Source organism: Microcaecilia unicolor, chromosome 13 (assembly GCF_901765095.1).
Source record: "Microcaecilia unicolor chromosome 13, aMicUni1.1, whole genome shotgun sequence".
NCBI lineage: Eukaryota > Metazoa > Chordata > Amphibia > Gymnophiona > Siphonopidae > Microcaecilia > Microcaecilia unicolor.
This window is the reverse complement of record NC_044043.1, coordinates 54,392,885-54,419,728: the sequence shown is the minus strand read 5'-3', so window position 1 is coordinate 54,419,728 and position 26,844 is coordinate 54,392,885. Positions and strand designations below refer to the sequence as shown.

Sequence of the window (26,844 nt, the reverse complement as noted above, 5' to 3'; positions counted from 1 at the left end):
TCTATAATTTCTCAGATCACATCTGTAACACTTTTTAAAAATTGACATTGCATTGACCACCCTTCAATCTTCTGGTGCCATGCTTTATTTTAAAGATAAATTACATATTACTAACAAAAGCTCTGCAAGTTTTTAGTTCTATCAGTACTCTGGGATGTATACCATCTGGTCCAGGTGATTTGTGACTCTTCAGTTTGTCATATTGCCCTATTACATCTTCCAAGTTTACAGAGATCTGTTTCAGTTTCTCTGAATCATCAGCACAGAATACATTTCCAGCACTGGCATTTTTCCCACATCTTCCTCGGTGGAAACCAAAGCAAAGAATTCATTTAATCTCTCTGCTATGGCCTTGTCTTCCCTAAGAGCCCCTTATATCCCCTTGATCATCTAGCAGTCCGACTGATTCTGTTACCAACTTCTTGCTTCTAATATACCTAAACAAGTTTTTACTATATGTTTTTGCCTCCTACACAATCTTCTTTTCAAAGTCTCTCTTTGCCTTCTTAATCAGTGCATTGCATTTGACTTGCCATTCCTTATGCTGTTTCCTATTATTCCTGATATTTTGGCTTTCAGAGTTGAACACATAAGTTAGACACACAGAGGCTGAATTTTGTCTCTCTCCATGCAATTTTTAGCCCTGCCCCTGGACAGTTCCATATCCTGCCCCAAATAAAAAAAATACATAACTTTGGCTGTGCAGTATGTTACACACCAAAAGCTAATTGGTGGCCTGGGAGGCCTGGGAAATTTAAGGCAGAGCTGTCATGTGGTCAGCAACTACTGTTAACTGCACAACTGCTTCTAAATATTTGTTTTCCTTGTATGAAGAGCTCATGAACTTTTGCACCTACCTTTTCTGTGGGTAAACTTTTATACAGAAAATAATGCATGTAGATTGAAAAAATACTATTCATGCGTGTTATTTTCTAAAAGTGCCAAAATAACACCCATAGAAATGCTTCCTCCAATCCAACTAAAAGTACCTGTGGTCTGGAATCTTGTGCAAACATTTAGCCAAATTGAGTTAGAGCAATTTTCAGACAGTTTACCCACTCAAGTGGTTTTGAAAATTGCTCTCTATAGGTAGTGCAGATCTGCAGAAAGAGACAGTTCAGTACTAGTTTCAAATGGTAGAAGCAGGAACTTCATGTCCCATTGTATTAATTGGGAGGGAGTGTTATTTTTCAGCAGTATGAGGGGGATATAGAGGTCTGCATCTAGGTGTCATTATAGACAATATGCTGAAATCTTCTGCCCAGTGTGAAGCGATGGCCAAAAAAAGCAAACAGGATGCTAGGAATCATTAGGAAAGGGATGGTAAATAAGACCAAGAATATTATAATACCCCTGTATCACTCCATGCTGCAACCTCACCTTCAGTATTGCGTTCAATTCTGGTCGCCATATCTCAAAAAAAGATATAGCGGAATTAGAAAAGGTTCAAAGAAATGATAAAGGGGTTGGAACTCCTCTCATATGAGGAAAGGCTAAAGAATTTAGGGCTCTTCAGCTTGGAAGAGAGATGGCTGAAGGGGAATAAGATTGAGGTCCACAAAATCCTGAGTGATAGAACAGGTAAAAGTGAATCAATTTTTCATTCGTTCAAAAAGTACAAAGACCAAGGGACACTCAATGAAATTACACGGAAATACTTTTAAAATGGACAGAAGGAAATATTTTTTCACTCAATCAATAGTTAAGCTCGAGAACTCGTTGTTAGAGGATGTTGTATCAACAGTTAGTGTATCTGAGTTTAAAAAAAGGTTTGGAGAAATTCCTGGAGGAAAAGTCCATAGTCTGCTATTGAGACAGACACGGGGAAAGCCACTGCTTGTCCCTGGGATCAGTAGCATGAATCTTGCTACTATTTGGGATTCTGTCAGGTATTATGCCCTGAATTGGCCACTGTTAGATTGACCCTTGGTTTGACCCGGTGTGGCTATTCTTATGTTCTTCTGTTCTTAGGGGAGCACTCATGAATGGAGAATGTGTGTCTAACGTCTGGGTGGGTTCCCATTTGGGCAGCAGTGATAATCACACAGTGTGGTTTGATATACAAGCTAAGTGAAACCAAAAAGTCCTGAACTTCAAACATGCTAACTTCAGTAAAATAGAGAAGTTCTTGACAGAGGAGCTGACAGGGTGGGAGGAAATAAAGGAAGTGGAAAAACTGTGGAATAAACTGAAAGGGGCCTTTAAAAAGGAAACAGATCTTTGTGTAAGGAAAGTAAATAAAAGCAAGAGGATAAGGAAACCAATATAAGTCACCCTCAATGAAACAAACCATTCCTTAAACCACCCAAGTACACCAAATTACCTCTCTCACAACCTTACCTAAAACCTTCTACCTAAATTCCCCTTTCACCTCAGCTTATGATTGAACAACTGTTTTCTTAGATTATGTAATGACGTTCTCATTTCTTCACACTGTAAGCCACATTGAGCCTGCAAAAAGGTGGGATAATGTGGGGTACAAATACAATAAATAAATAAATAAATAAAATATGGCTTTCCAAAGAAGTGACTGCAAAATAAAGGCAAAACAGGAAGTGTACGGAAAATACAGAAAATCACAAGAACAAAACAGAAAAGAATACCAGACAAAGCTGAAGGAGACACAGAGAGAAATCAGAATGGCAAAAGCATACAAAGGAAAAAAGATGGAGTGGAGGAGTGGCCTAGTGGTTAGGGTGGTGGACTTTGGTCCTGGGGAACTGAGGAACTGAGTTCGATTTCCAGCACAGGCAGCTCCTTGTGACTCTGGGCAAGTCACTTAACCCTCCATTGCCCGCCGCATTGAGCCTGCCATGAGTGGGAAAGCGCAGGGTACAAATGTAACAAAAAAAAAAAAAGTGAGGTGACAAGACTGTTTTCAGGTATATGGGGCAGAAAAGGATGACCAGAGGTGGCATTGCAATACTCAAAGATTCTGAAGAGAGTGATGTGAAAAAGAGGAAATGGTAAACAAATACTTCTGTTTTGGTGTTCACAAAAGAAAATCCCAGAGGAGGAATGCAAATGATTAGCAAAGGAACATGTGGAAATGGAGTAGATACCACTCATTCATGGAAGAAAGTGTTTATGAACATCTTGCAAAGCTAAAAGTGAAAAAAGCGCCAGATGAGATACATCCTAGGATACTGAGAGACTTTCTAGAGGATATAGTGAGACCTCTAAAGGATGTATTTAACAGATCCTTAGAGATGGTAGAGGTTTCATGAGATTAGAGAAGTATTGATGTGGTCCTTCATAAAAGTGGTAACAGAGAAGAAATGGGTAACTACAGGCTAATAAGCCTTACCTTAGTGGTGGGAAAAGTCATGGAGATGCTGCTGAAGGAAAGGATAGTGAACTTTCTAGAGTCAAATGGATTGCAAGAGATCTGAGGCAACATGGTTTTACCAAAGGAAGACTTCATGCCAAGCAATCTGATTGATTTATTTGACTTGGTGATCAAAGAACTAGATTGAGAGCATGCATTGCATATGTTCTATTTGGATTTCATCAAAGCCTTTGATACTGTTCCTCATAGGAGGCTTATAAGTAAAATGACTGCCCTTGGGGTGGACCACAAAGTAGTGAACTGGATCACAGTTGACTGACAGATGACAGAGGATAATGGTAAATGGAATTCACTTGGTAGAAAGAATGGTGAGTGGTGGTGTGCCTCAGGGATCGGTCCTGGGACCAATTCCATTCAATGTCTTTGTGAGGGACATGACTAAAGATTTGCAACAGAGTGGATACCCTGGAGGGAGAAGGCAACATGAAAAGTGGTCTACAAAAATTAGAAGTGTGGGCTAAAGCTTGGCACTTAAGCTTTAATGCAAAGAAATGCAAAGTGATGCGATGTGGGTGCAAAAAAACAACAGTAGGCTATTTCTCCACATAGCTGTCTATATGGCCATTTTATAAGATGGATGTTCCTCAGCTGCCACAAAGCCATCCATGTTCCTCATTTTGCCCCTTTCATAATTTGCACGTTTCAGTTTGTAAAATGGATGCTCAAGCTGGATGTTCCAGCACATGGAGGTCCATCTCGCATGTATTTTAGAACAAGCTAAAATACAAGCAAAGAAGGGCGACAAAGATGATACAGGGGATGGGACGACTTCTCTATGAGGAAAGGTTGAAGAGGCTGGGGCTCTTCAGCTTGGAGAAAAGGCAGCTGAGGGGAGATTTGATAGAGGTCTATAAGATAATGAGTGGAATGGAACGGGTCGATGTGGAGCGTCTGTTTACGCTTTACAAAAATACTAGGACAAGGGGGCATATGATGAAGCTGCAGTGCAGTGGTGTAGCAAGGGTGGGGCGGTGGGGGCGGTCCGCCATGGGTGCACGTCGCTCGGGGGGTGTTGGCTTCGCTGTTCCGGGGCAGAGGGAGCAGGGAACCAGTGGAACCGACACCCCCCCCAGCGGCGTGCACACGGCAGGCAAGAATGCACTCGGAGGGGGGGGGGCTTGGGTGATGCACCGAGGGGGGGGGGCTTGGGTGATGCGCTGAGGGGGGTGTCATGCTGCACCCGAGGGGGTGTGTGCAGTGGCGAACTGCCCCAGGTGGCAGCCACCCTCGCTGCAGTTTAGTCAATTTAAAACGAATCAGAGGAAATTTTTCTTCACTCAACGCATAGTTAGACTCTGGAATTCGTTGCCGGAAAAAGTGGTTAAGGCGGTTGACTTAGCAGAATTTAAAAAAAGGGTTGGACAGCTTCCTGGAGGAAAAGGCCATAGAATGTTATTGAATGGAAGTGGGAATAATCCAAAATTTCTGGGATGGGTGGAACAAATTGTTCTTTTGGCTGCTGTTGGAGACAGGGTGCTGGGCTCAATGGACCCTTGGTCTGTCCCGGCATGGCGATGCTTATGTACTTATGCACTTATTTATGATGTACTGACTGGGGCGTTCACATTCTGTGTTGGACATACTTTTAAAAATGCCCCTCCACATATATTACTATATCTTTGTGTTCTGCACAGTGAAAGAGGAAATGCACTGTTTCTATTTCATCAGTATTGCATTGCCTGCAAAGTCTGGCTTCTTGTTTTTTTTTTTTTATTGTTTTAAGCTTAGTGTTTGCATGTTTCTATTTTCAATTTGTGTTTTTTTATTCTGTTTTTAAGATCTCATGTACTTCAATACAAGAATATTCATGGTTGGTACATGTTTTTATGAAAACAAGCCGCAGACAAGCTTGTGGCTCATTTACATCCCTGAGTTAATGTTGTGTGAAATTTCTTGCACACTGCTGGCTGTGGCAATGCAAGAGAAACATGATAAAAGAGCATGTTCGCATGGTGGCAGTGGGCAGATTTAAAGGGACCAAAACAGAGGACCCCTGGATCCTGGGGGCCTCTAATCCCTGGTATCTAGTGGTCCTCCTTCCCTGCCCTGTTGCAGAGCATAAACGTCAGTCTTCATTTTGACAAAGTTCAATGCCTTAAATAAATCAATCTGAGGGATGGCCTGGCCCAGCCCTCTGCCCTCCATCTCCCCATATGACCCGTATTCACTGTAAGTGGAGTGAATGGTAGACCTGAATTACTTGTTTACTTTTTCCAAAAATACAAGGACTAGGGAGCACACAATGAATCTACTAAGCAATACATTTAAAACAAATCAGAGAAAATATTTCTTCACTCAAGATGTAATTAAACTCTGGAATTCATTGCCAGAGAATGTGGTGAAAGCAATTAGCTTAGAAGGGTTTAAAAAAGGTTTGGACAAGTTCCTAAAATAAAAGTCCATAAGCCATTATTAAGATTGACTTTTTAAAGTGGGTTAACAGCATAAAGTCTGTTTTACTCTTTTGGGATCTTGCCAAGTACTTGTGACCTGGATTGACCACTGTTGGAAACAGGATACTGGGCTTGATGGACTGTTGGTCTGTTCCAGTATGGCAATACATACGTTCTTATGTAATGGGGGAGGGGGTGGGGGGGCAGGAGCAATCCCTACTTGCTCTTGCCTCAGTGGCTGCCTCTTCAAAAAAGTTGCAGATTGACGTTTTGGATTTTGTCTTAGTAGTAGTTACATGATCATATAATTTATTCCCGCTTTATAGTCAGACAAATATTTTACTAGCACTTGTAGATTCATAAATAGGACCAAGAGTAATCAGCTCATCTTCGTGTTTCACAATTTCAGCTTCTGCTGCTTTTTGCATTCAAAAGAACACTAGAACTGAGATAACATCTCCCTTCCATTTCAGCTCTGTACAGTTTGATTTTGCAGGCACAGAGAAGTACCATACACCATTGTTTCGTCTACTACTTGGATCATTACATGTATGCAAATGTTAATAACCTAGAGGAATAACCTGATATTCACATATCTCAGTATATGCACCTGCAATGTGTCTCCAGGTCCTGATACAATTTTGTACACGATATGAATTCTGTGGCTAATGTGTACCAAATACAGTTATGTATTTAGTCCTATATTTATTTATTTTTGTTACATTTGTACCCTGCGCTCAATGCGGCTTACATGGGGCAATGGAGGGTTAAGTGACTTGCCCAGAGTCACAAGGAGCTGCCTGTGCCTGAAGTGGGAATCGAACTCAGTTCCTCAGGACCAAAGTCCACCACCCTAACCACTAGGCCACTTCTCCAGTGTTGCTACTATTTGAGATTCTACATGGAATGTTGCTATTCCACTAGCAACATTCCATGTAGAAGTCGGCCCTTGCGGATCACCAATGTGGCCGCGCAGGCTTCTGATTCTGTGAGTCTGACGTCCTGCACGTACGTGCAGGACGTCAGACTCACAGAAACAGAAGCCTGCGCAGCCTTCTACATGGAATGTTGCTAGTGGAATAGCAACATTCCATGTAGAATCTCCAAGAGTAGCAACATTCCATGTAGAATCTCCAATAGTATCTATTTTATTTTTGTTACATTTGTACCCCACGCTTTCCCACTCATGGCAGGCTCAATGTGGCTTACATGGGGCAATGGAGGTTTAAGTGACTTGCCCAGAGTCACAAGGAGCTGCCTGTGCCTGAAGTGGGAATCAAACTCAGTTCCTCAGTTCCCCAGGACCAAAGTCCACCACCCTAACCACTAGGCCACTCCTATATATTGTCACAACTTGATTATTGCAATTCTGTTTATGTTGGCCTTCCTAAAAAGCAACTAGACAGACTGCAACTCTTACAGAGTGTCATGGAGAAGCTAGGCAGTGGGTGAGGGAGCGTGAAAGGGGCAGAGAATCCTGATCAGGGTAGAATTAGATAAAGAGAATGGAGCCATGGGAGGAGCTTAGTTGGTTTATCTACCTCCTCCCCCCCCCCCCCCAATTAAAATTGGATTCTGCTGCCTCTGGAAAGAATACTTTGAGGCCCTTTTATTAAGCCATGGTAAAATCTGGGCTTAACGCGGGACTTTCTTGCATAGTAACCAAGATTTACCACATTCTATTTTTCAAGCTTTTTCCAAAAAACATTTTGTAGGTCCTGCACTAATGTTCGTATTAGCACCCTGAGGTTGTGCGGTGAGATCCTTTTCTGTAATGGCATTTGGACACTCAGATTTATTTATTAAAAATATTCATGAGCCACACAATCCACTATTCTAGGCGAGGTTCAAAAATTACATACAGTACATAATATATAAACAAACAAAACATTACAATGACATTTACCACAGCATCATTCATCTATTGCTACACTTAAAATTTCATTTGTTAAATGCTTGTATAAAGAACAATCTGGCTTATATCAATGCTATTTAAGCAGCCAGGAATAGCTCCTGGCCGGTTAAATAACACTTAACCAGCTAAACGCTAATATTCAGCTCGAGATAGCCAGTTATCTTTGCTGAATATTATCACTTAGTGCTTACCCTGAAATTCTATGTATTATGCCTTCATTTCCACAAGGAAATCAAAGCGTATTCTATTACAAGGCGCGTAACTTAACTAGTTAACTAGCTAATCAGCGCTGCAATTGGATGTTAACAAGCAATTATTAGCACTAATTGGCATTAATTAGGATTTACGTGCACAACTCGCTAGGTGTATTCTGCAACATAGTGCATGCAAATTCTAAGTCACATAGTTGAAAAGGGGCGTGGCCATGGGCAGGGCATGGGCGTTTCTACCATCTATGTGCATTATTATAGAATACACCCACTCTGCACCTAATTTAGGCGACGGGATTTACACCGTGTAAAACATGGCCTAAATGGATGCGACCAAATTTGGTCTCGTGGAGAGATGCTCAGCTTAATTCTATATACTGTGGAAATTTAAGCCTATTCTATAAAATGTAAGCATACTATAAAGAATATGCCTAGGCGTCATTTTTTTTTTTACTGTGTGGATTTTTCAGGTGCTATATATGGAGTCTAGCCCAAAGTGGCTAACCAGCTATTTTGCATGATATAACTGGCTAGCCACGAATATTCAGCGCACTGATGACTAAGTTTAGCGGCCAAATCAGATTGCCTAAATAGCAACTCTATCTTTGACCACTATAAACTTAACCAGCCAGCGCTGAATATTAACTTGGGGGTCAATGCTGGCTTACCACTTACCGCTTGCTAAAAAGGAAGTACCGCCAGGGCTACCACAGCAACCCGGCGGTAGTTCTCACCCCTTGCATGCGCCATTTCTGGCGTTACAAAAATATTTTAATTTTTGTAGCGTTGGTGTGTACCCAGCGGTAATCAGGCAGTGCCATGTGCTGCCTGGTTACTGCTGGTGTAGCGTGGGAGCCCTTACCGCCACCTCAATGGGTGGTGGTATGTGCTCCCATCTGAAATGGGTGCATGGCAAGTGCTTCACTTGCCGCACATCTATTTCTTAAAAAAAAAAACCCTGCCTTTTACCCACTGCAGTAAAAGGGGGCCGCGGCGTGAATCAAAAACACGTGCTGATGCCAACGCAGGCCCCCTTTTGCTGCAGCTTCATAAAAGGACCCCTTGGCTAGTTAAGTTTACACCAGCCCCCCCCCCCCCCCCAAAAAAAAAGGATATGCAGTGCTGGCCTCTGGAAACAGCCCGCCAATCACAGGACTTAGCCAGTCTGCCTCCCGCAGGCTGAATATCAGCCGGACTGTTTTCAAGTGTTTTCTAAAGAGGCTATAACTCTCAGCCAGTCTGATATCGCTTCCTAATTTATTCCATTCAAAAGGACTTGATAGCTTAAAAGATCTTTTATGTGTTTCCATCAAATAATATTGCTTACATAAAGGAAGTTGCAATTTTCTATTTCTGAATGTATTATATTGTAATGTCCGTTTCCGGTGAATGGCATTGAATATCTGATTTAACTGGCCAGTCCGATTTTAACCTGCCACGCTGATATTCAGCGCTGGCCGCTTAAAGTGAGACTGGCCAAAGTTGTTCCACCTATTTGGCCGCCAAACTTGGCTCTCTCACTTTAAAAATCGGCGGATAGATGGTTATATCGCCCAATATAACCGGCTATCTTTAAGCTGCTAAGCGGCGATATTCAGTGCCTGATAGCTGGCTATCTGGCACTGAATATCACCGGATAGCCGCTTAAGTGCCATTGTAGTGGCCATTTTTATTTGAATATCAGGCGGAAAGTATTTTAAATTTGACTCTCCAGACAACCGGGAGCCAATGGAGGGAAGAAAGAACTGGTGCAATATGTTCAAATGTGGATTTTATTTATTTATTTGTTACATTTGTACCCTGCGCTTTCCCACTCATGGCAGGCTCAATGCGGCTTACATGGGGCAATGGAGGCTTAAGTGACTTGCCCAGAGTCACAAGGAGCTGCCTGTGCCTGAAGTGGGAATCAAACTCAGTTCCTCAGGACCAAAGTCCACCACCCTAACCACTAGGCCACTCCTAGGCAGGGGGGGGGGGGGGGGGAGATTCTATAAATGATGGTTAAAAAATCATCACCCAACAAAGCGAGTAGCAGTAGTCTATAAACTTCACCTAAACGGGTCCTTTTACCAAGCTGCAGTAAAAAGGGCCCTGTGCTAGCGGTGGGAGCTGATTTAAAAAAAAGGAACATTGGTTACTTTCTGTAGTTCTTTCTTAGGCATCCTTATAAAATTACCTTCTATGAAGGCAACTTCTAAAAGTCATTTACTAGAATAAATGAGCAATTTGAAAATTGCTTGCTCTCCTTGCAAGTCAAAATGTGCACTGACGAGTCTTTGAGAGCCTATCAGGGCCTATTGTGTGTTTGACTACAGCTGCTTTTTGCCACCTCCTGCCCTTCCAGAAGGTGCCGCTATAGGTTATTGTCTAATCTATCTAATGGTTGTACCAGCCCTGAAAGGCATGAATACTAAAACAGTTTTTTTTCTTATTCATTGTAACTTTCTTCTTCTTTGTTAGGGTTCTAGCTGTTGCCCCTACAGACAATATTTGGAGCCGAAAGTTTGGAGGGCTACATAAGTGTACAGTCAAGTCCCCTGCCCCAACACTGTCATGTGAAGCGATAGATCTCACCAGAGGTAAACTAGCAATATATTCACTGTCACCTTTCTTCCAGACAGCTAGGGGGAGGGGGTGGAGGGGGGCTAGTGATTCATTGATCATGGATCTATCTCCAGACCAGAGTTCAGGTACATTAGTAGAGCTGGTTATGAAGGTAAACCTTTCCTACTGTTGCCTATGCTTAGGGCTCTGATAGGTGCTTATAAATTTAGAGGTCGAAATTAAAAGTGAATTAACAGACCAGAAACAGCTCCTGGGCAGTTAAATCACCTGTTCCGGGCTAACTGCTAATTTTCAGCTGCATTAGGGGGGTCTTTTACTAAGCCATGGTAGCGTTTTTAGCTCATGGTAGCAATGAACTGGCGGTAAACGCTGAGACTTCCATTATATTCCTGTGGGAGTCTCCGTGTTTACAGCCAGCTGATTTCTACTGTGAGCTAAAAACGCTACCGCGGTTTAGTAAAAGTCCCCTTAACTGGTTAGTGCCATTGAAAATAATCAATTATTGCCAAACTGAAAACCAGCTGTTTTGGGGGGCAGAAGAGTTGGCACTTGGCCGGTTAAGATCTGATATTCAGCACTTAACCAGTCAGGTTAAGTGACTAAATATCAGTCCTATCTTTATGCAGTAACCCATAGCCGGTTAACTGCTGAATATCGCACTGAACCGGTTGTGTATTAGCCAGTTCTAGAAACCCGGAAATTCAATGCTGGTGCTTCGACATGAATTTCCAGGTTTGATGCTCAGAGATTCTTTGAGCAATAAAACATTGCTTTGGTGTTTCTGTGCCACAGGTATTTATTTATTTATTTTTGACATTTATATCCCACATTATCCCAAACAAGTTTGAGTTCAATGTGGCTTACAATAAACAGTATAGGATACATAAAAGAGATTAATGCATAAGAAGTAATTTTTTGTAGAACCAAATTATACAATACAATACAATACAATTATACAATTTGGCGTGCCTGTTGCGACACCTAGCAACTGGGTGTTGGCTTGAAGGAGTTTACTCCTTGGGGGGTGGAATGGGAGCTCTTTAAACCACTCCATCCTCATTACTTATTGCATGCCCCCCCCCCCCAAGGAACCTCCTTCACCTTTGGAAGCATCACATATTATTAAACCCCATGCTGATAATCTGGCAAATTTGTTACTTATCTATGCCAGAATCTGACATGTATGGATTTTATACCTCTTATTGGTAATTCTGATTTTGGGTCTGGATTGGAGGTAGGGATATTTTATTGATGAGCAACTAAACGGATGGTATATGTAGCGAACGTACTACAAGATAATGGTACTTTGAAAACCAGAGCCATGTTACAGTAGATTTTGGGATCCCATTGTTCGGATCACTTTGCATATCTCCAAGCATCTCGTTATGCTTCACAATTGCTTAGGAATAATTGTTCTCTGGACCTGTTCCATTTGCTAAAACAGTTGCTATGTGTATGCCTGCGTCACTTGGTGTTCATGCACACAGAAAAGGCACAAAAACTGATTGGAGGATACACGACAAGCCAAGGGAGGGGTGAGAGAGTAGTAGGGGAAGTGTTGTTTTTTCAGTATTTATCCAATATCTCTTTTAGGGGCCCTTTTACTAAGATGCGTAAGCATCTATGCACGCCAAAATGAAGTTAACTCCCTGATTACTACATGGCTCTTGCAGTAATTTCATTTTTGGCGCGCATCTGAAAAATATTTTTTATTTTTGGGTGCATGTAATGGACGTGCGCCAAGTGGCATTTGACACACGTAGGTCATTACTGCCCAGATTCTTTACCGCTAGGTCAATGGCTGGCGGTAAGGTCTCAGACCCAAAATGGAAGCGCGGCAATTTTGATTTTGCCGCCCGTCCATTTCGGCAAAAAAGGGCCTTTTTTACAGGTACTCTAAAAAGTGGATCGGCGTGTGCCCAAAACCTGTGCCTACACTACTGCAAGCCATTTTTCAGCGTGCCTTTGTAAAAGGACCCCTTAATTTTTTCACGGGGTGTGGGGAGAGGGAGTTATTGGTGTTTTCCAGTTAAAACTTCTCGTGCTGTATCTGTTCTCTGGTGGATGAGTGTGTCCAAAACTTGAGCTGCTGTGCTGAGTTTGATCTCTGGAGGAGGAACATGAATGTATGAGATGTTTTGGAGGCCCTACTGCAGTAGCAGGGGGCCTGGAGTGGATTCCCACTTCCCTGCCACCTAACATTCCAATTTAGAAGTGTTTGCCTCTGGTTGGAAGGGACATCAATGAAATAAATAAATTACAGTTAGTTTGTGTTAAAAGAGAACAATTATATCTCTGGTGGCATCAATTAATACAATCTAAAATCTTTGAGGCAAGCCTACAAAGAAACACATTAGATTTCATATATCAGATATATAAAACACATTTCTGAGATTTGAATGGATAAGATAAACCACTGTATAACATTCAGGAGAGAAAGCAAAGCAGGACTACACACAGGAAATCAGAACAGGCGGTTAGATCTCACATACAAATAGCTAACTGCTTCTCTGAAGTTACAGAACAACTCGAATGATGATGTCTCATTGGAGTGGGCCATAAGACACAAGACCTCCTACTTTAATTGAAATATATTGGTGGCCTACAGGATGGGGGGTGGTCTTCAGAGGGAGGGATTGGGGCTTAGTATAGGAGGATGGGAAGGGATGGAGGGAGAAGATATGGCTGTGGTAGAAAGTGGGAATGGAGGGTTTGGAGTTTTGGGTTCTAGAAGGAGGTTATAAGAACACAGAGTTCTTTAGACTTTGGCATTGGCTGCATATTAGAAAGGGACTGGGGGAGGGGGCACATAAAAGAGTAAAAACTTGTTACAGTATAGTACATTATACTGGTTGTTCATATATTGGTTTCCTGCTTTGTATACAATGAAGTGTTTGGACCTTAATAAAAAAGATTAAATCTTAAGTTACAGGGCAAATGAGAAAAAGGTAGGGACTTTGGTGTCACGTTTTCAAAGCTGGAACTAGGTTTGTGAGCCCTTGGGCCACTGCTGAGGAGTGGCAGTGGCAGGCAAAACCACCCCACACCGGAGACTAGGCAGAACAGGACTGGAACCCCGGACTGGAGTTGCAGCAGAGGCAAACAAGCAGGAATAAGCAGAGCAGGCACACTTAAACTTCACCTGCACTTGGCCGCCTTTCACCAGGAGTTGAGCCCCTGTCTGCAGGTGGCCGGCAGGACTTACTGGGCAAGGCAGGACTGGATACCCACTAGGCTGAACCAGGACTGAGGGTCAGAGGGGAAAGGAACATACAGGGGCAGCAGGGCAAGGAAGGGAAAGCTAAAGGGCAGGACTGAAAGCTGCAAGCAGCCACTAAAACAGGGAACAAAACACTGATAACAAGACACAGAAGTGAAAGCTGCAGAGCAGCCACAAAGACACAAACAGACAAAGACTAAACACAAAACTATAACCCAGAGACAGGACTAGCAAACAAACAACAACCTAATCTAAACTACACACAGCCTAACTAGAAACAAACAAGAATCTCAGGCAAGAACTTAAACAGAAGTGCAACAAGCAGCAACATACCAGGGCCTAAGGCGATGCAAAGGCAAAGGCAGAGAATTTCCAACTGACTAACAGTGGCGTAGGAAGGGGGGGCGGGGGGGGGGGGGCGGTTCGCCCCGGGTGCACGCTGCTGGGGGGTGTCGGCTCCGTGCTGGTGCACTGCCCTCTCTGCCCCGGAACAAGTTACTTCCTGTTCCGGGACAGAGAGAGCAGTGAACCAGCGCGGAGCCGACACACCCAGCAACGTGCAGTCGGGGCGGATCGGCTCTCCCGCCCGTCCCTCGCCGCAGGTATGCGCTCCGGGGGGGGGAGAGGTATGCACTCCGGGGGGGATATGCGCTCCGGGGGGGGGGGGGTGCGCTCCAGCGGGAGGAGGTGCGCCGTGCTGTACCCGGGGGGGGGGGGGTGCGCAGCGGCGACCCACCCCAGGTGTCAGCTCCCCTCGCTACGGCTCTGCTGACTAAGAAGCCCCGCAGCAGCTGAGGCTTAGCTGCAGCAATCACCAGGCAACTACGGGTGCTGTGTAGGTTCAATCCAAGCAAGCAAGTCTGGCGGCCCGGAAGATCTGGACCGGACTGCGCTGAAATCTGGAACGGCTGACAATAACCAGACAGTCCATTGCAGCCACCAGGTCTGGCCACCAGGTGGCGAGAGGAAGGAGAGCATGAAACATGGGCACAACCGTGACATTTGGTAGGTCTTTTTCTCTTTTCTTCCAACAGCTGCAAAAACGTCTACATCTGAAGTATAGCTAGAAAACATTGTCACCAAAGCTGCTGTCTCCAATACAACGTCTGCCTCTGTCCAGACAGAAAGCATGATCCAAGGCAAAGGACCGGTTCCACATGCAAGATATCTGCAGACTGAATCCCTCATGGAAGAAGTGGAGAAACTGAGAGAGGAGATGGTGAGGCTGAGAAGCATCTATGACAATGACAAATACATTGATGAAATGCTGCTACGCACATCAAGGATCTCTAGCAGTGGGCAGGAAGAAACTATGATGAAGAAGGGTATATGAACACAGATCACCAAACCCTGAAAAATTGATACCCTGATTCCACCTTCCCTCCAATTCAAGAACCAGTATACAGTCCAGGAAGTGGAGGAGGTGAGAAGATCCCTGGAGCATGAAGAATCAAAGTTCAACCCCCCCCCCCCCAAAGTTGCTGGATTGATGACCACTAGGAAATGAAGGATAGTAGTGGGTGGTGATTCCCTTTTGAGGGGTACAGAGGCATCCATCTGTCAACCAGACATGATGTCATGGGAGGTGTGCTGTCTGTGAGGTGCCAAAATTCAAGATGTTATGAAGAGTTTGCCAAGACTCATCAAACCTACTAACCATTATCCGATTCTGCTCATCCATGCTGGCATGAATGATACTGCTAGGTACCTCACTGAACATATCAAAAGTGGCTTTATGGCTCTGGGAGAGAGGGTGAAGCAGATAGGTGTGCAGGTGGTGTTCTTGTCAATCCCTCCTGACAAAGGTAAAGATTGAAGCAGAGAATTTTGCATCCTGGAGATGAATGCCTGGCTGTGCAGATGGCTCATCAAGAGCATTTCAGCTTCCTGGACCACAGGACTATTTTCCAAGAACCACTGAGCAGAGATGCAGTGGTGTAGCTAGGGTAGTTGACACCCGGGGCCGGTCATTTTTTAACACCCCCCCCCCCCAAATCCAGTACAAGGCATACCGAGAATACAAAACACTCAGGACCTATATATAGAGCAATTATACCATACCATAAGCAGTAATTTGTACGAGTCACACAAGGAAAAGGAAAGCATCTTAAACACTACAGTGAGCACTAGAACATCAATTCACCTACTGTAAAACGAAAACAGACAAAATAGTACAGATCGTCAATCCTGCACAGTCAATGCCAACCAAAAGCCATGTCTTTTTCACAAACACAGATACACCCTAATCCACTATAGAATAAGTAATAATAAACTTTCCATTTAGACAAAAATTAAACTGAACCCCCGATGCCAGACTCTGCATACAATGCAACACCACAGAAACAGAAAATGTCCCCTAGTACTGTGCAAAATATAAAGACAGCAGATGTAAATTTGAAAAAAAACTAACAAATACCAATCACCGCTTTACAAATTAACAAATAGAAATAAAACAAATACAGAAAATAAAATAATACCATTTTACTGGACTAATACATTTAGCTTCCAGAGGCCAAAATCTCCTTCCTCAGGTCAGTACAGTATAGTGCTGTTACAGTATCTTATCCTGACCTGCGGAAGGGGGTTTTGTTCTCTGAAAGTTAAGTCAAAATGTATTAAAATTAGTCCAATAAAAAGATTACCTTATTTACATGTTAAAGCAAAAAATTAAAAATATGTATTTTATTTACAGTTTGTTGGCTCTGGTTTCTGCTTTCCTCATCTTCTTTTCAGTCTTCCTTCCATCCAGCATCTGTCTTCGCTCTCTCTCTCTCTCTCTGCCATCCAGTGTCTGCCCTCTCTAATGTCCCTTCCATCCAGTGTCTGCCCTCTCTCTCTGCCCCTTCCATCCACTGTCTGCCCTCTCTCTTCCTTCCATCCACATCTGTCCTCTATTTCTGCCCCTTCCATCCACCAGCTGCCCCAGTCTGCCATCTCTCTCTCTCCCTTCCATCCACATCTGCCCTCTATCTCTGCCCCTTCCATCCACCATTTGCCCCAGTCTGCCCTCTTTCTCTCTCCCCCTTCCACCCACCATCTGCCCTTTCTCCCTGCCCCTTCAATCCGTCTGCCCTCCCTCTCCCATCCATCCATCCAGGGTCTGCCCTCCCTCACACTCCCCCCTTCCATCCAGGGTATGTCCCCTCTCTCTCTGCCCCCTCTTTTCAGCCCCCAGTTCCAGCCCCCTTATTCCACCTGCCCCTGGTTCCAGCCCCAGCCCACATCTCCCACCTGCCCCCCTTTTCAGCCTCACTATCCCACCAGTCCCCAGCCCTTTTCTTCCATTAGTCCCGAGCTTCAGCCCCCAGCCACTTCTCCCTGTCTCCTTTTCAGCCCCCAGTTCCAGCCCCCTTCATCCACCACATGCCTTGCATCCCCCCTTTTCAGCCCCAGACACATTCTCCCACCTGCCCCAGGCATGGACCCAATTTCCCTCCTGCCCCTTGTCAGACCCCAGTTCCAGCTTCAGACCCCTTCTCCCATCTGAGCAATCCCCTCTGAGCACCCCCACCCCTCCCCAATCCCCTTCTTCCCATCTGAGCACTCCCCTCTGAGCACCCCCACCCCTCCCCAATCCCCTTCTCCCCTCCGAGCGCCCATCTGGGCTCCCCCACCCTCCCCAATCCCCTTCTCCCCTCCGAGCACCCATCTGAGAACCCCTCTGGGCTCACCCACCCTCCCTCCCCAATCCCCTTCTCCCCTCTGGGCTCCCCCACCTTCCCCTTCTCTCCTCTGAGCTCCCCTCTGGGCTTCCCCACCCTCCCCAATCAACTTCTCCCCTCTGAACACCCCTCTGGGCTCCCCCACCCCTTCCCAATCCCCTTCTCCCATCTGAGCTCCCCCACCCCTTCTCCCATCTGAGCACTCCCCTTCTCCCCTCTGAGCTCCTCCTCTCCCATCTGACCCCCCGACCCGGTCCCGTCCCTGTCCCCCCTCGTGGAGAGCTGACAGAGCCCTGTCTCCTGCCATCACCCTTCGTTTTTTTTAATCCATTGCAGCGACGCAGGCAGCGCTTCGCGCCTGCCCTGCGTGTGCTGTGAAGATAGAAAATCACCTCGTTAGCGTCGGGCCTTCCCCCGTTGTGTCCCGCCCTCTTCTGAGGTAACTTCCTATTTCCTCGAGGGCGAGACACAACGGGGGAAGGCCCGACGCTAACGAGGTGATTTTCTATCTTCACAGCACACGCAGGGCAGACGCGAAGCGCTGCCTGCGTCGCTGCAATGGATTTAAAAAAAACAAAGGGGGCAGGAGACGAGGGCTATCCGGAGCACCCCCCCACCCGCTGACACCCGGGGCGGACCGCCCCCACCGCCCCGCCCTTCCTACGTCACTGCAGAGATGGTGTCCAGCTATCATAGAACAGACGAAGTGTGGTAGACCATGAATGATTTTCAAAGGACTGTGTTTGTGAAAAGCTAGCTAAACTAAAGGTGGACAAGGGGCCAGATGGCATCTGAAGATACTGAAGGAACTTATGGAAGTTCTACCGGCTCCACTGTCTGACCTTCTCAGTGCTTCTCTAGAGGTCAGGCATGGTGTCGGAGGACTAGAGAAGGGCAGGAAGAGGTTGGGAACTTCAGGATGGTTAATCTGACATGTGTGATGAGTATATTAACGGAAACACTTCTAAAACAGAGGAGAGTAAGATTTCTGGAATCCAGTGGATTGCAGGATCCAAGGGTTTGCCAGAGGTAAGTCTTGTCAGAATAATCTGATTAATTTCTTTGACTTGGTGACCAGAAAGTTGAGGGAGAGTGCTAAATGTGGTGTACTTAGATTTTAACAGAGCCTTTACCATGATTCCTGATAGATGACTTATAAATAAACTGAGTGCCCTTGGTATGGGCACTAAAGTGACTGACTTGGTTAGAAACTAGTTGAGTGGAATGTGACAGAGAGAAGTGGTAAATGGAGTTGTCGCTGAGGAAAGAGATGCTACTAGTGGTGTGATGCAGGGATTGGTCCTTGTCTGGCTCTTTTTAACATTTTTGTGAGCAATATTGCAAAACAGCTGTCTGGTAAAGCTTGCCTTTTTGCCAATAGTATCAAACTTGGGGGCCCTTTTACTAAGGTGCACTGACATAGACACATGTATTGGACGTGGGCAGGTCCATTTTTCAGTGGGTCTGCAAAAAAAGGCCTTTTTTTGCCACAAATGGACTTGTGGCAAAATAAAAAATCAGCGTGCATCCATTTTGGGCCTGAGATCTTACTGCCACCCATTGACTTAGTGGTAAGGTCTCATGCGTTAACCGGGCGGTAATTGTCACCGCGCGTACACTGCTGATTACCACCCAGTTAGTGCCACGAGGTAGAAAATAGAAATAAGTTTCTGCTGCGCTTTTTGGACACGCGTAGAAATTAGAATTACTGCCCAGGGCACATGGTAGCCGGGTGGTGGTTCTAATTTGATGCGCATTGTATGCGCGTAGGTGTCTCTTTGTCATAGTAACAGGGCCCCTCTGTAATTTGGTAGACACCCTTGATGGTTTGGATAGCATGAGGAGGGATCTGGTGAAGCTTAAAGAATAGTTTACAATTTGTCAGCTAACATTTAATGCCAAAAAAATGCAGGGTCGAAACCCAACTGGCTGGGTGTGCCCAGTACTGCTCCACCAGAAATGGAGACCCCATTAGTCCTGAGCATTTTTATTTTTCAGTTAGGCCAGACACTTTGAAAAGTAACACAGAACCCTGCAAAAAGGCACTCCAAACCTATATAGAAAACTTACCAAATCATAATAGCCCTAACCCACCCATGAAGACGGGCCCTAGAGCACCGAAATAACTTGCTACTGGGAAACTGGAACAAGATGGACTGTTACATAATCCTACACAGACACCACATGCCAGCAGAATCCTTCACCTCAGTTGCAGATGCAGAACATGATTCTCACCAGATACAAAATAGGGAACCGCCAAAAACATGCAGACAGAAACTGAAAGCAGAGATACCAGACTCTGCATGTTGTGCTACACCAGAGAAACAGAAAGAAATGCAAAATAAAGCCGACAGATGAACACTCTCAATACCGATAAAATTCAATCACCTAACTAAAAATAAAATCATTTTTCCTATCTTTGTTGTCTTGTGATTTTATTATTCTAATCATCTTGTTTCCTATCTCTGGTTCTGCTTTCCTCTGTCTGTGCCCTTAACTCTGTTTCCAGGGTCTCCTTTCCATTTCATTTGTAGTTCCTTTTCTTACCACTTCCTGCCTTATGTCTGTTTGGCACTGATCTTTCACATTCAGCTTTCTTTAATTTTTCTGCCGCCTTCGCAAATCTATCTAGCTTTCCCCTCTTCCCTTCCCTTCATGTGCAGCATGTTTCCCCTCTTCCCTTCATATGTAGCCTTTCATCCTCTCCCTCCCCTTCCATTTCATCCATATGCATTTCCCTCTCTCCCTGCCCCCCTAAGTGCACCATTCCCCCCTCTCCCTTCTCTCCTATCCAAGTGCAGCATTTCTCCCTCTCCCTTCCCTCCTATCCAAGTGCAGCAGTATTTTCCCTCTCCCTTCCATTCCATTCATGTGCAGCCTTTCCCCCTCCCTTCCCTTCCATCATATCCATGTGCATTTCCCTTCTTTCCCTTCCATTAATATGTAGCCTTTTCCTCTCCCTTCCCTTCCCTGCCCTCCTATCCAAGTGCAGCAATTCCCCCTCCCCCTTCCATACCACTCACCTGCAGCCTTTCCACCTCTCCCTTCCATTCATGTGCATTCCCCTCTCTTCCTGCCCTCCTATCCAAGTGCAGCCTTTCTCTCTCCCTTCCCTTCCATCCATGTACATTTCCCCCTCCTTCCCCTTCCATTCATATGCAGCCTTTCCCTCTTCATTGCCCTCCTATCCAAGTGCAGCCTTTCTCTCTCCCTTCCCTTCCATCCATGTACATTTCCCCCTCCTTTCCCTTCCATTCATATGCAACCTTTCTCACTTTTCTCTTCCCTACTATCTCCCTCTCCCTTCCCATCAAGTAGTACCTCTCTCTCCTTGCCCCCGATGCAGCACCTCTCTCCCTCAGGCAGCAGTGTTCCCCAGTTGCTGCTGCCTGTGCCGGCTACAAGAATCAAAATAGTAGTTGTGGTCTCTTGCAGTAGTCTCGTGGCCACCATTTAGAACTGAGGAACAGTCACGGGAAGCAGCGATTGGGGGATCACTGCTGCTCGACCAACACCAAAGCCTCCTCCATAAATTGGGAAAGCCCCAAGTCCCAGGCCTACTCGAACCATTTGGATAGGTCTGTTGACTCATGGATTTCACCTATGGCCTGACATGGAACCTTTTCCTCATACATGTGTATTCCCTTTGTAACGTAGATAATGCATGTGTAGATTTTAGTCCCATCCACATCATGCCCTCTTGAAACCGCTGTGTGGTGTGGATCTCTACATGTAAATAGCATTTTTTTATGAAATCGGTATTTACATATGTATGTAATATACACATGTACATGGCACTATTTACACTTAGCTCTGTTTCTAAAATAATGGCCAGTGTGTTTTGTGATACGTGAAAAAAAACAACGGCGCCTCATGTAGCAGCAACCAGAACAAAACATCAGGGCAATAAAATACAAGAACCAGTCCAATAAAAGCATCAAAAGTGTTTAATATTCAGTCCATCAATACATGTCTGGGGCACAAATGGAATGACTCAAAAGACTCGACATGGTTGTGTTTCTGCCAACAGTGCCTGCGTCAGGAATAAGAACATAAGAATAGCCATACTGGGTCAGACCAATGGTCCATCTAGCCCACTATCCTGCTTCCAACAGCAGCCAATCCAGGCCAAAAACACCCAGCAGAAACCCAAACAGTAGCAACACTCCACACTACCAATCTCAGGGCAAGCAGTGGCTTCCCTCATGTCTATATCAATAACAGACTATGGAACTTTCCTCCAGGAACTTGTCCAAACCCTTTTTTAAACCCAGACAGGCTAACTGCTGTCACCACATCCCCCGGCAACGAGTTCCAGAGCTCAACTATTTGTTGAGTGAAAAAATATTTCCTACTATTTCTTTTAAAAGTAGTTCCATGTAACTTCATTGAGTGACCCCCTAGTCTTCATACTTTTTGAAAGAGTAAAAAAATTGATTCACTTCTACTTATGCAGTACTTAAATGTGTCAACAAATACTTAAGTGATGAGCAGATGTAAGCAGCCAAATATGACTAGTGACCGCAAAATGGTATCGAAAGTTTGTAGCAGGACTGCCGCAAAGCAAACGTTATTGCAAAGAAAGTATGTCTTGTACCATGATGTGTATATTCGAAGTCACACTAAGAGAAGGTGTTCCAAGGGCACTGTGTTTCATTCAGGCGATGGAAAGTAGATGGCATTTTCACATCTTAGGGTGTAACTGAGTGTTTCCATTTAGGTGCCCCGAGGCCACATAGCGAGAGCTATTCTATAATGGAACCTAGGCAGCCAGGTTCCAAAATAGAACTCTAGTGTAACAGGTATTGGTATGCCTAATATTTAGGTGCCCACAGTTACACTAGCCAAAGACCTGGCGTATGTGTGGGAGGCTAAATGCAGCAGGGATGTGCGTGACTTACAGTATTCTGTAAGTCCTGCCCATACTCCACCCATGTGTATGCTCCCCCTTGCAAATACACACGTGGGGCCCTTTTACCAAAGGGTGGTGAGGCTACTGCCAGCCTGGCTCATGGCAACTGGGCGAGCCCAGTAGTAGTTCTGGTTTTCCCATGCGCCATTTCTGGTGCTAGAAAATACTTTTGTATATTCTAGTGCTAGGGGGGGGGGGGGGGGGGGGGGTGTGCTCAGTGGTAACCGGTCAATACCACACGCTTCTCGATTACCGGGTTGATGCTGGAGCCTTCACCGCCTCCTAAATTGGAAGTGGTAAGGGCTCCAGCAGTAAATGATCGTGCAGCAATTTTTAAATTACTGTCAGCCATTTACTGGTCCTTTAAAAAAGGTCTTTTCACAGCAGTGGTAAAAGGTGGCCTTGGCACGTGGCAATCCCATGAGCTTACACTACCGTGAGCCACCTTTTACCGCCATTTTGGTAAAAGGGCCCCATTGCTGCTTATAATCGAATGAGAAAAACGCCCAAGTTCCGACCTAAATCGGGAGATGGACGTTTATCTCACAAAAACGAATAACGCGGTATAATCGAAAGCCGAACTTGGACATTTTCAACTGCACGCCATAGCAGAAGCGTACAAAGTTGACGGGGGCGTGTCGGAGGCGTGGTGAAGGCAGGACTGGGGCATGGTTATCACCCGAACAGAGATGGGCGCCTTTCGCCGATAATGGAAAAAAAGTATGCGTTTGTAGCTAGAATTTAGGGCACTTTTCCTGGACCCTGTTTTTTCACGAATAAGGCCTCAAAAAGTGCCCTAAATGACCAGATTACCCCCAGAGGGAATCCGGGATGACCTCCCCTGACTCCCCCAGTGGTCACTAACCCCCTCCCACCACAAAAAAAATGATGTTTCACAACTTTTTATTTTCACCCTCAAATGTCATACCCACCTCCCTGGCAGCAGTATGCAGGTTCCTGGAGCAGTTGTTAGGGGGTGCAGTGGACTTCAGGCAGGTGGACCCAGGCCCATTCCCCCCCCCCCACCTGTTACAATTGTGCTGCTTAATGCTTAGTCGTCCAACCCCCCCAAACCCACTGTACCCACATGTAGGTGCCCCCCTTCACCCCTTAGGGCTATAGTAATGGTGTAGACTTGTGGGCAGTGGGCTTTGAGGGGGATTTGGGGGGCTCAACACACAAGGGAAGGGTGCTATGCACCTGGGAGCTCTTTTACCTTTTTTTTTTTGTTTTGTAAAAGTGCCCCCTAGGGTGCCCGGTTGGTGTCCTGGCATGTGAGGGGGACCAGTGCACTATGAATCCTGGCTCCTCCCACGAACAAATGCCTTGGATTTATTCGTTTTTGAGCTGGGCGCTTTCATTTTCCATTATCGCTGAAAAACAAAAACGCCCAGCTCACAAATTGTCGAATAAAACATGGACGTCTATTTTTTTTGAAAATACGGTTCGGTCCGCCCCTTCACGGACCCGTTCTCGGAAATAAACGCCCATGGAGATAGACGTTTTCGTTCGATTATGCCCCTCTATGTAATTTAGGTTGGTATTTGCAGAGTAGCACTTAGGTGCCTGCTAGCCATCACACGGATAACTGTACACTTACACATGTATTCTGTACATCTACGTGCATAAGAGGATTGTAAATGCAGGCACTTACATTACGATATTGTCCTTTATGTGCCTGCCAGCAAAACTCTACCTGTAGATAAATCAGGGACCACTGACAGCATGGTCCATCCATGACAGGCTTCAAAGCAAAAGTACTCGTGTAGCAGTGAGCTTCTTCTTGACAGAGATACCAATAAAATACAAATACAAATGTTCTTATATTCCACATCTACCTCATGGTTCACTGAATCCAACCTTCCAATAAATTTACAGGAGTCCTGCAAGACTAAATTAAAAACCTAGGGAACTCATCAACAGATTGAACAAGGTCGGTGACAGGGGTGATCCCCGAGGCACCCTATAATCTGATCTCCAGAAAACAGTATGTGTATCCTGAAATTTTACACTATAAGTTCTAAGAGTCAAAAATGCTTGGACCCAGTCCAGCACTCTTCCCAAAACACCAAGGTCATGCAAAATCAATAATATACCTTCATGATCCACCAAGTCAAAAGCACATGGTAGATCAAACTGGAGTGGCCCTCTGATCTTTACTCAATAAAACTTCTTTCCCCTACAATCGTACCAATTATTGTCTCCATACTATATTGTTTTCTAATCCTGACTGTGAATCATGAAGAACCTCAAATGATTATAAATAAGATTGAAATTAATCTGTTGCTAAGCCCTCCATAATCTAACAAATAGTGGAATAGAGGCCACAAGCCTATAATTTGTGACCTTGTGAAGACCTAGCTTAGGATTCTTTGGGACAGGTGTTAACACTATTGCTCCCTTATTTCCTGGAAACTGGCCTAGTGATAATAGAACATTTATCCAGTCTAATAATTTATAAAACAAATAAGAAGGAGCAGCTTTTATTAAATACAGTGGACAGATATCCAGTGAACAAAAGGGGGTATTGTTTCTAGAGAAGGCTCTTTGAAACTCCTCGACAGTACAAGGTCTAAAATTTGTCCAATATCTATCTGTGGGACATGCATGCAAGGGAATAGTAGCATCCTCTTGACTCATCATTGTCAAAGGTTGTAATAATAAATTTTGATGAACTGACTGAACCTTATCCTGAAAAGATAGAGCTAATGATTCTGCTGAGGGACAATTCTGTAGAAACTCAGTAGGATTCTTTAGAAAATTCACCAACTTAAAAAGTTTCTTACTATTTATTTATTTATTTGTAGCATTTGTATCCCACATTTTCCCAATTTGCAGGCTCAATGTGGCTTACATTTGCCGTAATGGCGGTTGCCATTTCCAGGTAACAGAATTACAAATGGTAATGTGTTAAGTTGCATACATACATGGTAACATACATGTAACATAACATACGTGAACAGATCATGGTATAGATATATATCATGTGCATATATATGTTAAGGAAGAATAAATTATGGTAATACATGAACGTTTCTAAGTACGAAATTGGGTTGTATCATTCTTTAGGTCATCGACTATGGCGAGACCATATTCGACATAGAGATTAAAGTGGTTATGCTTATTCATTAGTGGTAAGGAGGTTGATCAGTCAAGTGATAAGATTTCAATTATGCCTATGTCGTGTAAAGTCTTATTTTTTGGTGTTTAAGATGGGTGTTTATGGTATGCCTTCTTGAACAAATCTGCATCAACTATCTGTTTAGAATAATAATCTTTCTTTTTTTTTTCTTCAATAAGGATTTTTACAACCTTAGTGCTTCTCTCCATTATTAGTAGCCAAACTAGTTTTCTTCCATTTTCTTTCTAACTGCAAACCTGTTTATGATGTAATAAAATGTTATCAAACCATGGATTTAATTTCCTATTCTCCTTAAATTTTTAATTTCATTGGAGCAAGATCATCTAGTATTAAAGCACTTACTGAGTTCCAATCTTCTATTAAACTCAAGGAAGGCGTAGCCTGTAATTGCGATGCTACTTGATTCCAAAACTCTTCCACGGGTAACTTATTCTTTGTACTATATGAACATTTGATTGGGTGGTTTAAAACATTTCTCTTTCCATCTTATAGAAAATGTTAAAGTAAAGTGATTGGATCACACAACAGGTTCCCAATAAATATCAATTATGAAATTTTACAAAACGTAATTTGTATAAACCATTAAATCTAAATGATGACCTTTTACATGTGACTTCCAAATGAGATCTAATGATATAAGAAAATCAATTAGATCCCTAGTTTTATAATCAAATACATCTTCAAGGTGTAAATTAATGTTGCAGACTACAAGCAGACTTTGATGTCCATGGCCTGTTTAGTTAAAAATCATTAAAAAAACAGTCCTAGCTTCACTCCATTTCTCTGGAGGACAATAAAATATCATAAATCAAAACTTATCTTCAAATGCGCTATCTGAAACCTCACAGGTGCTAAATAACTATTTTGTGTGAATTTTGATTCTTGGTTCTTTGCAGGATATCCTCAGAAGTTAAAAAATGCTCAGCCCAGTGCATCATTGGCAAGGGATGCTTCCGGAATCCTGGTGAGTGGAGAGTGAGGAGGGTGGTTAGAAGGAAGGATTGGAAGATTTGGCTGTCATCAGGTTTTGGTGTCCCTTTGTCTCTCTAGGCCATCATTATCTTAGCTGAGTGAGGGCTTGACCCAGTTTATTTCCTAGATACATCTACTTGGATCAAAGCTTGTTCACCTTGTGTTATGGTTTTCTTCTAGGCTTGCGTGCAGCAAAAAAAGCTTCAGAAGAGGAGCATTACCGAAGAGCTAAATGGGATGTGCACTCTGCTCTCAGCAGAGTTTCACGATGAGACACTCCTTAACATTACAGAGATCGGTATGCAAGCAAAACAATGATGTGTCTTATGTTTTGGCAGAGGGAGGTTAAATCAGGAATTAATAATAGGTGTTGCAACTGCCATACTTCACTAAATCACCACAATGAAATGGTACATTGTTCTTCATGGGGACCATACCCTACTGCATGCTCCTAGTACAGATACACAGCCCTGTAATGTGGTGCTTCTTAACCCTCTCCTGGAGA

The 26,844-nt window shown here is 44.2% G+C and overlaps 1 protein-coding gene across 2 annotated transcripts in view; it reads left to right on the top strand.

Moving 5' to 3' along the window:
• The window catches only part of ITGAE (integrin subunit alpha E), a 137,773-nt gene that overhangs the window by 11,006 nt on the left and 99,923 nt on the right, over positions 1–26,844 (top strand). For both annotated transcript variants that reach the window (XM_030222426.1, XM_030222424.1), the window contains exons 3-5: positions 10,327–10,445; positions 26,264–26,331; positions 26,520–26,637. In XM_030222426.1, the coding sequence (XP_030078286.1) occupies positions 10,327–10,445; positions 26,264–26,331; positions 26,520–26,637 (305 nt within the window). The remainder of the gene's footprint in view (positions 1–10,326; positions 10,446–26,263; positions 26,332–26,519; positions 26,638–26,844) is intronic.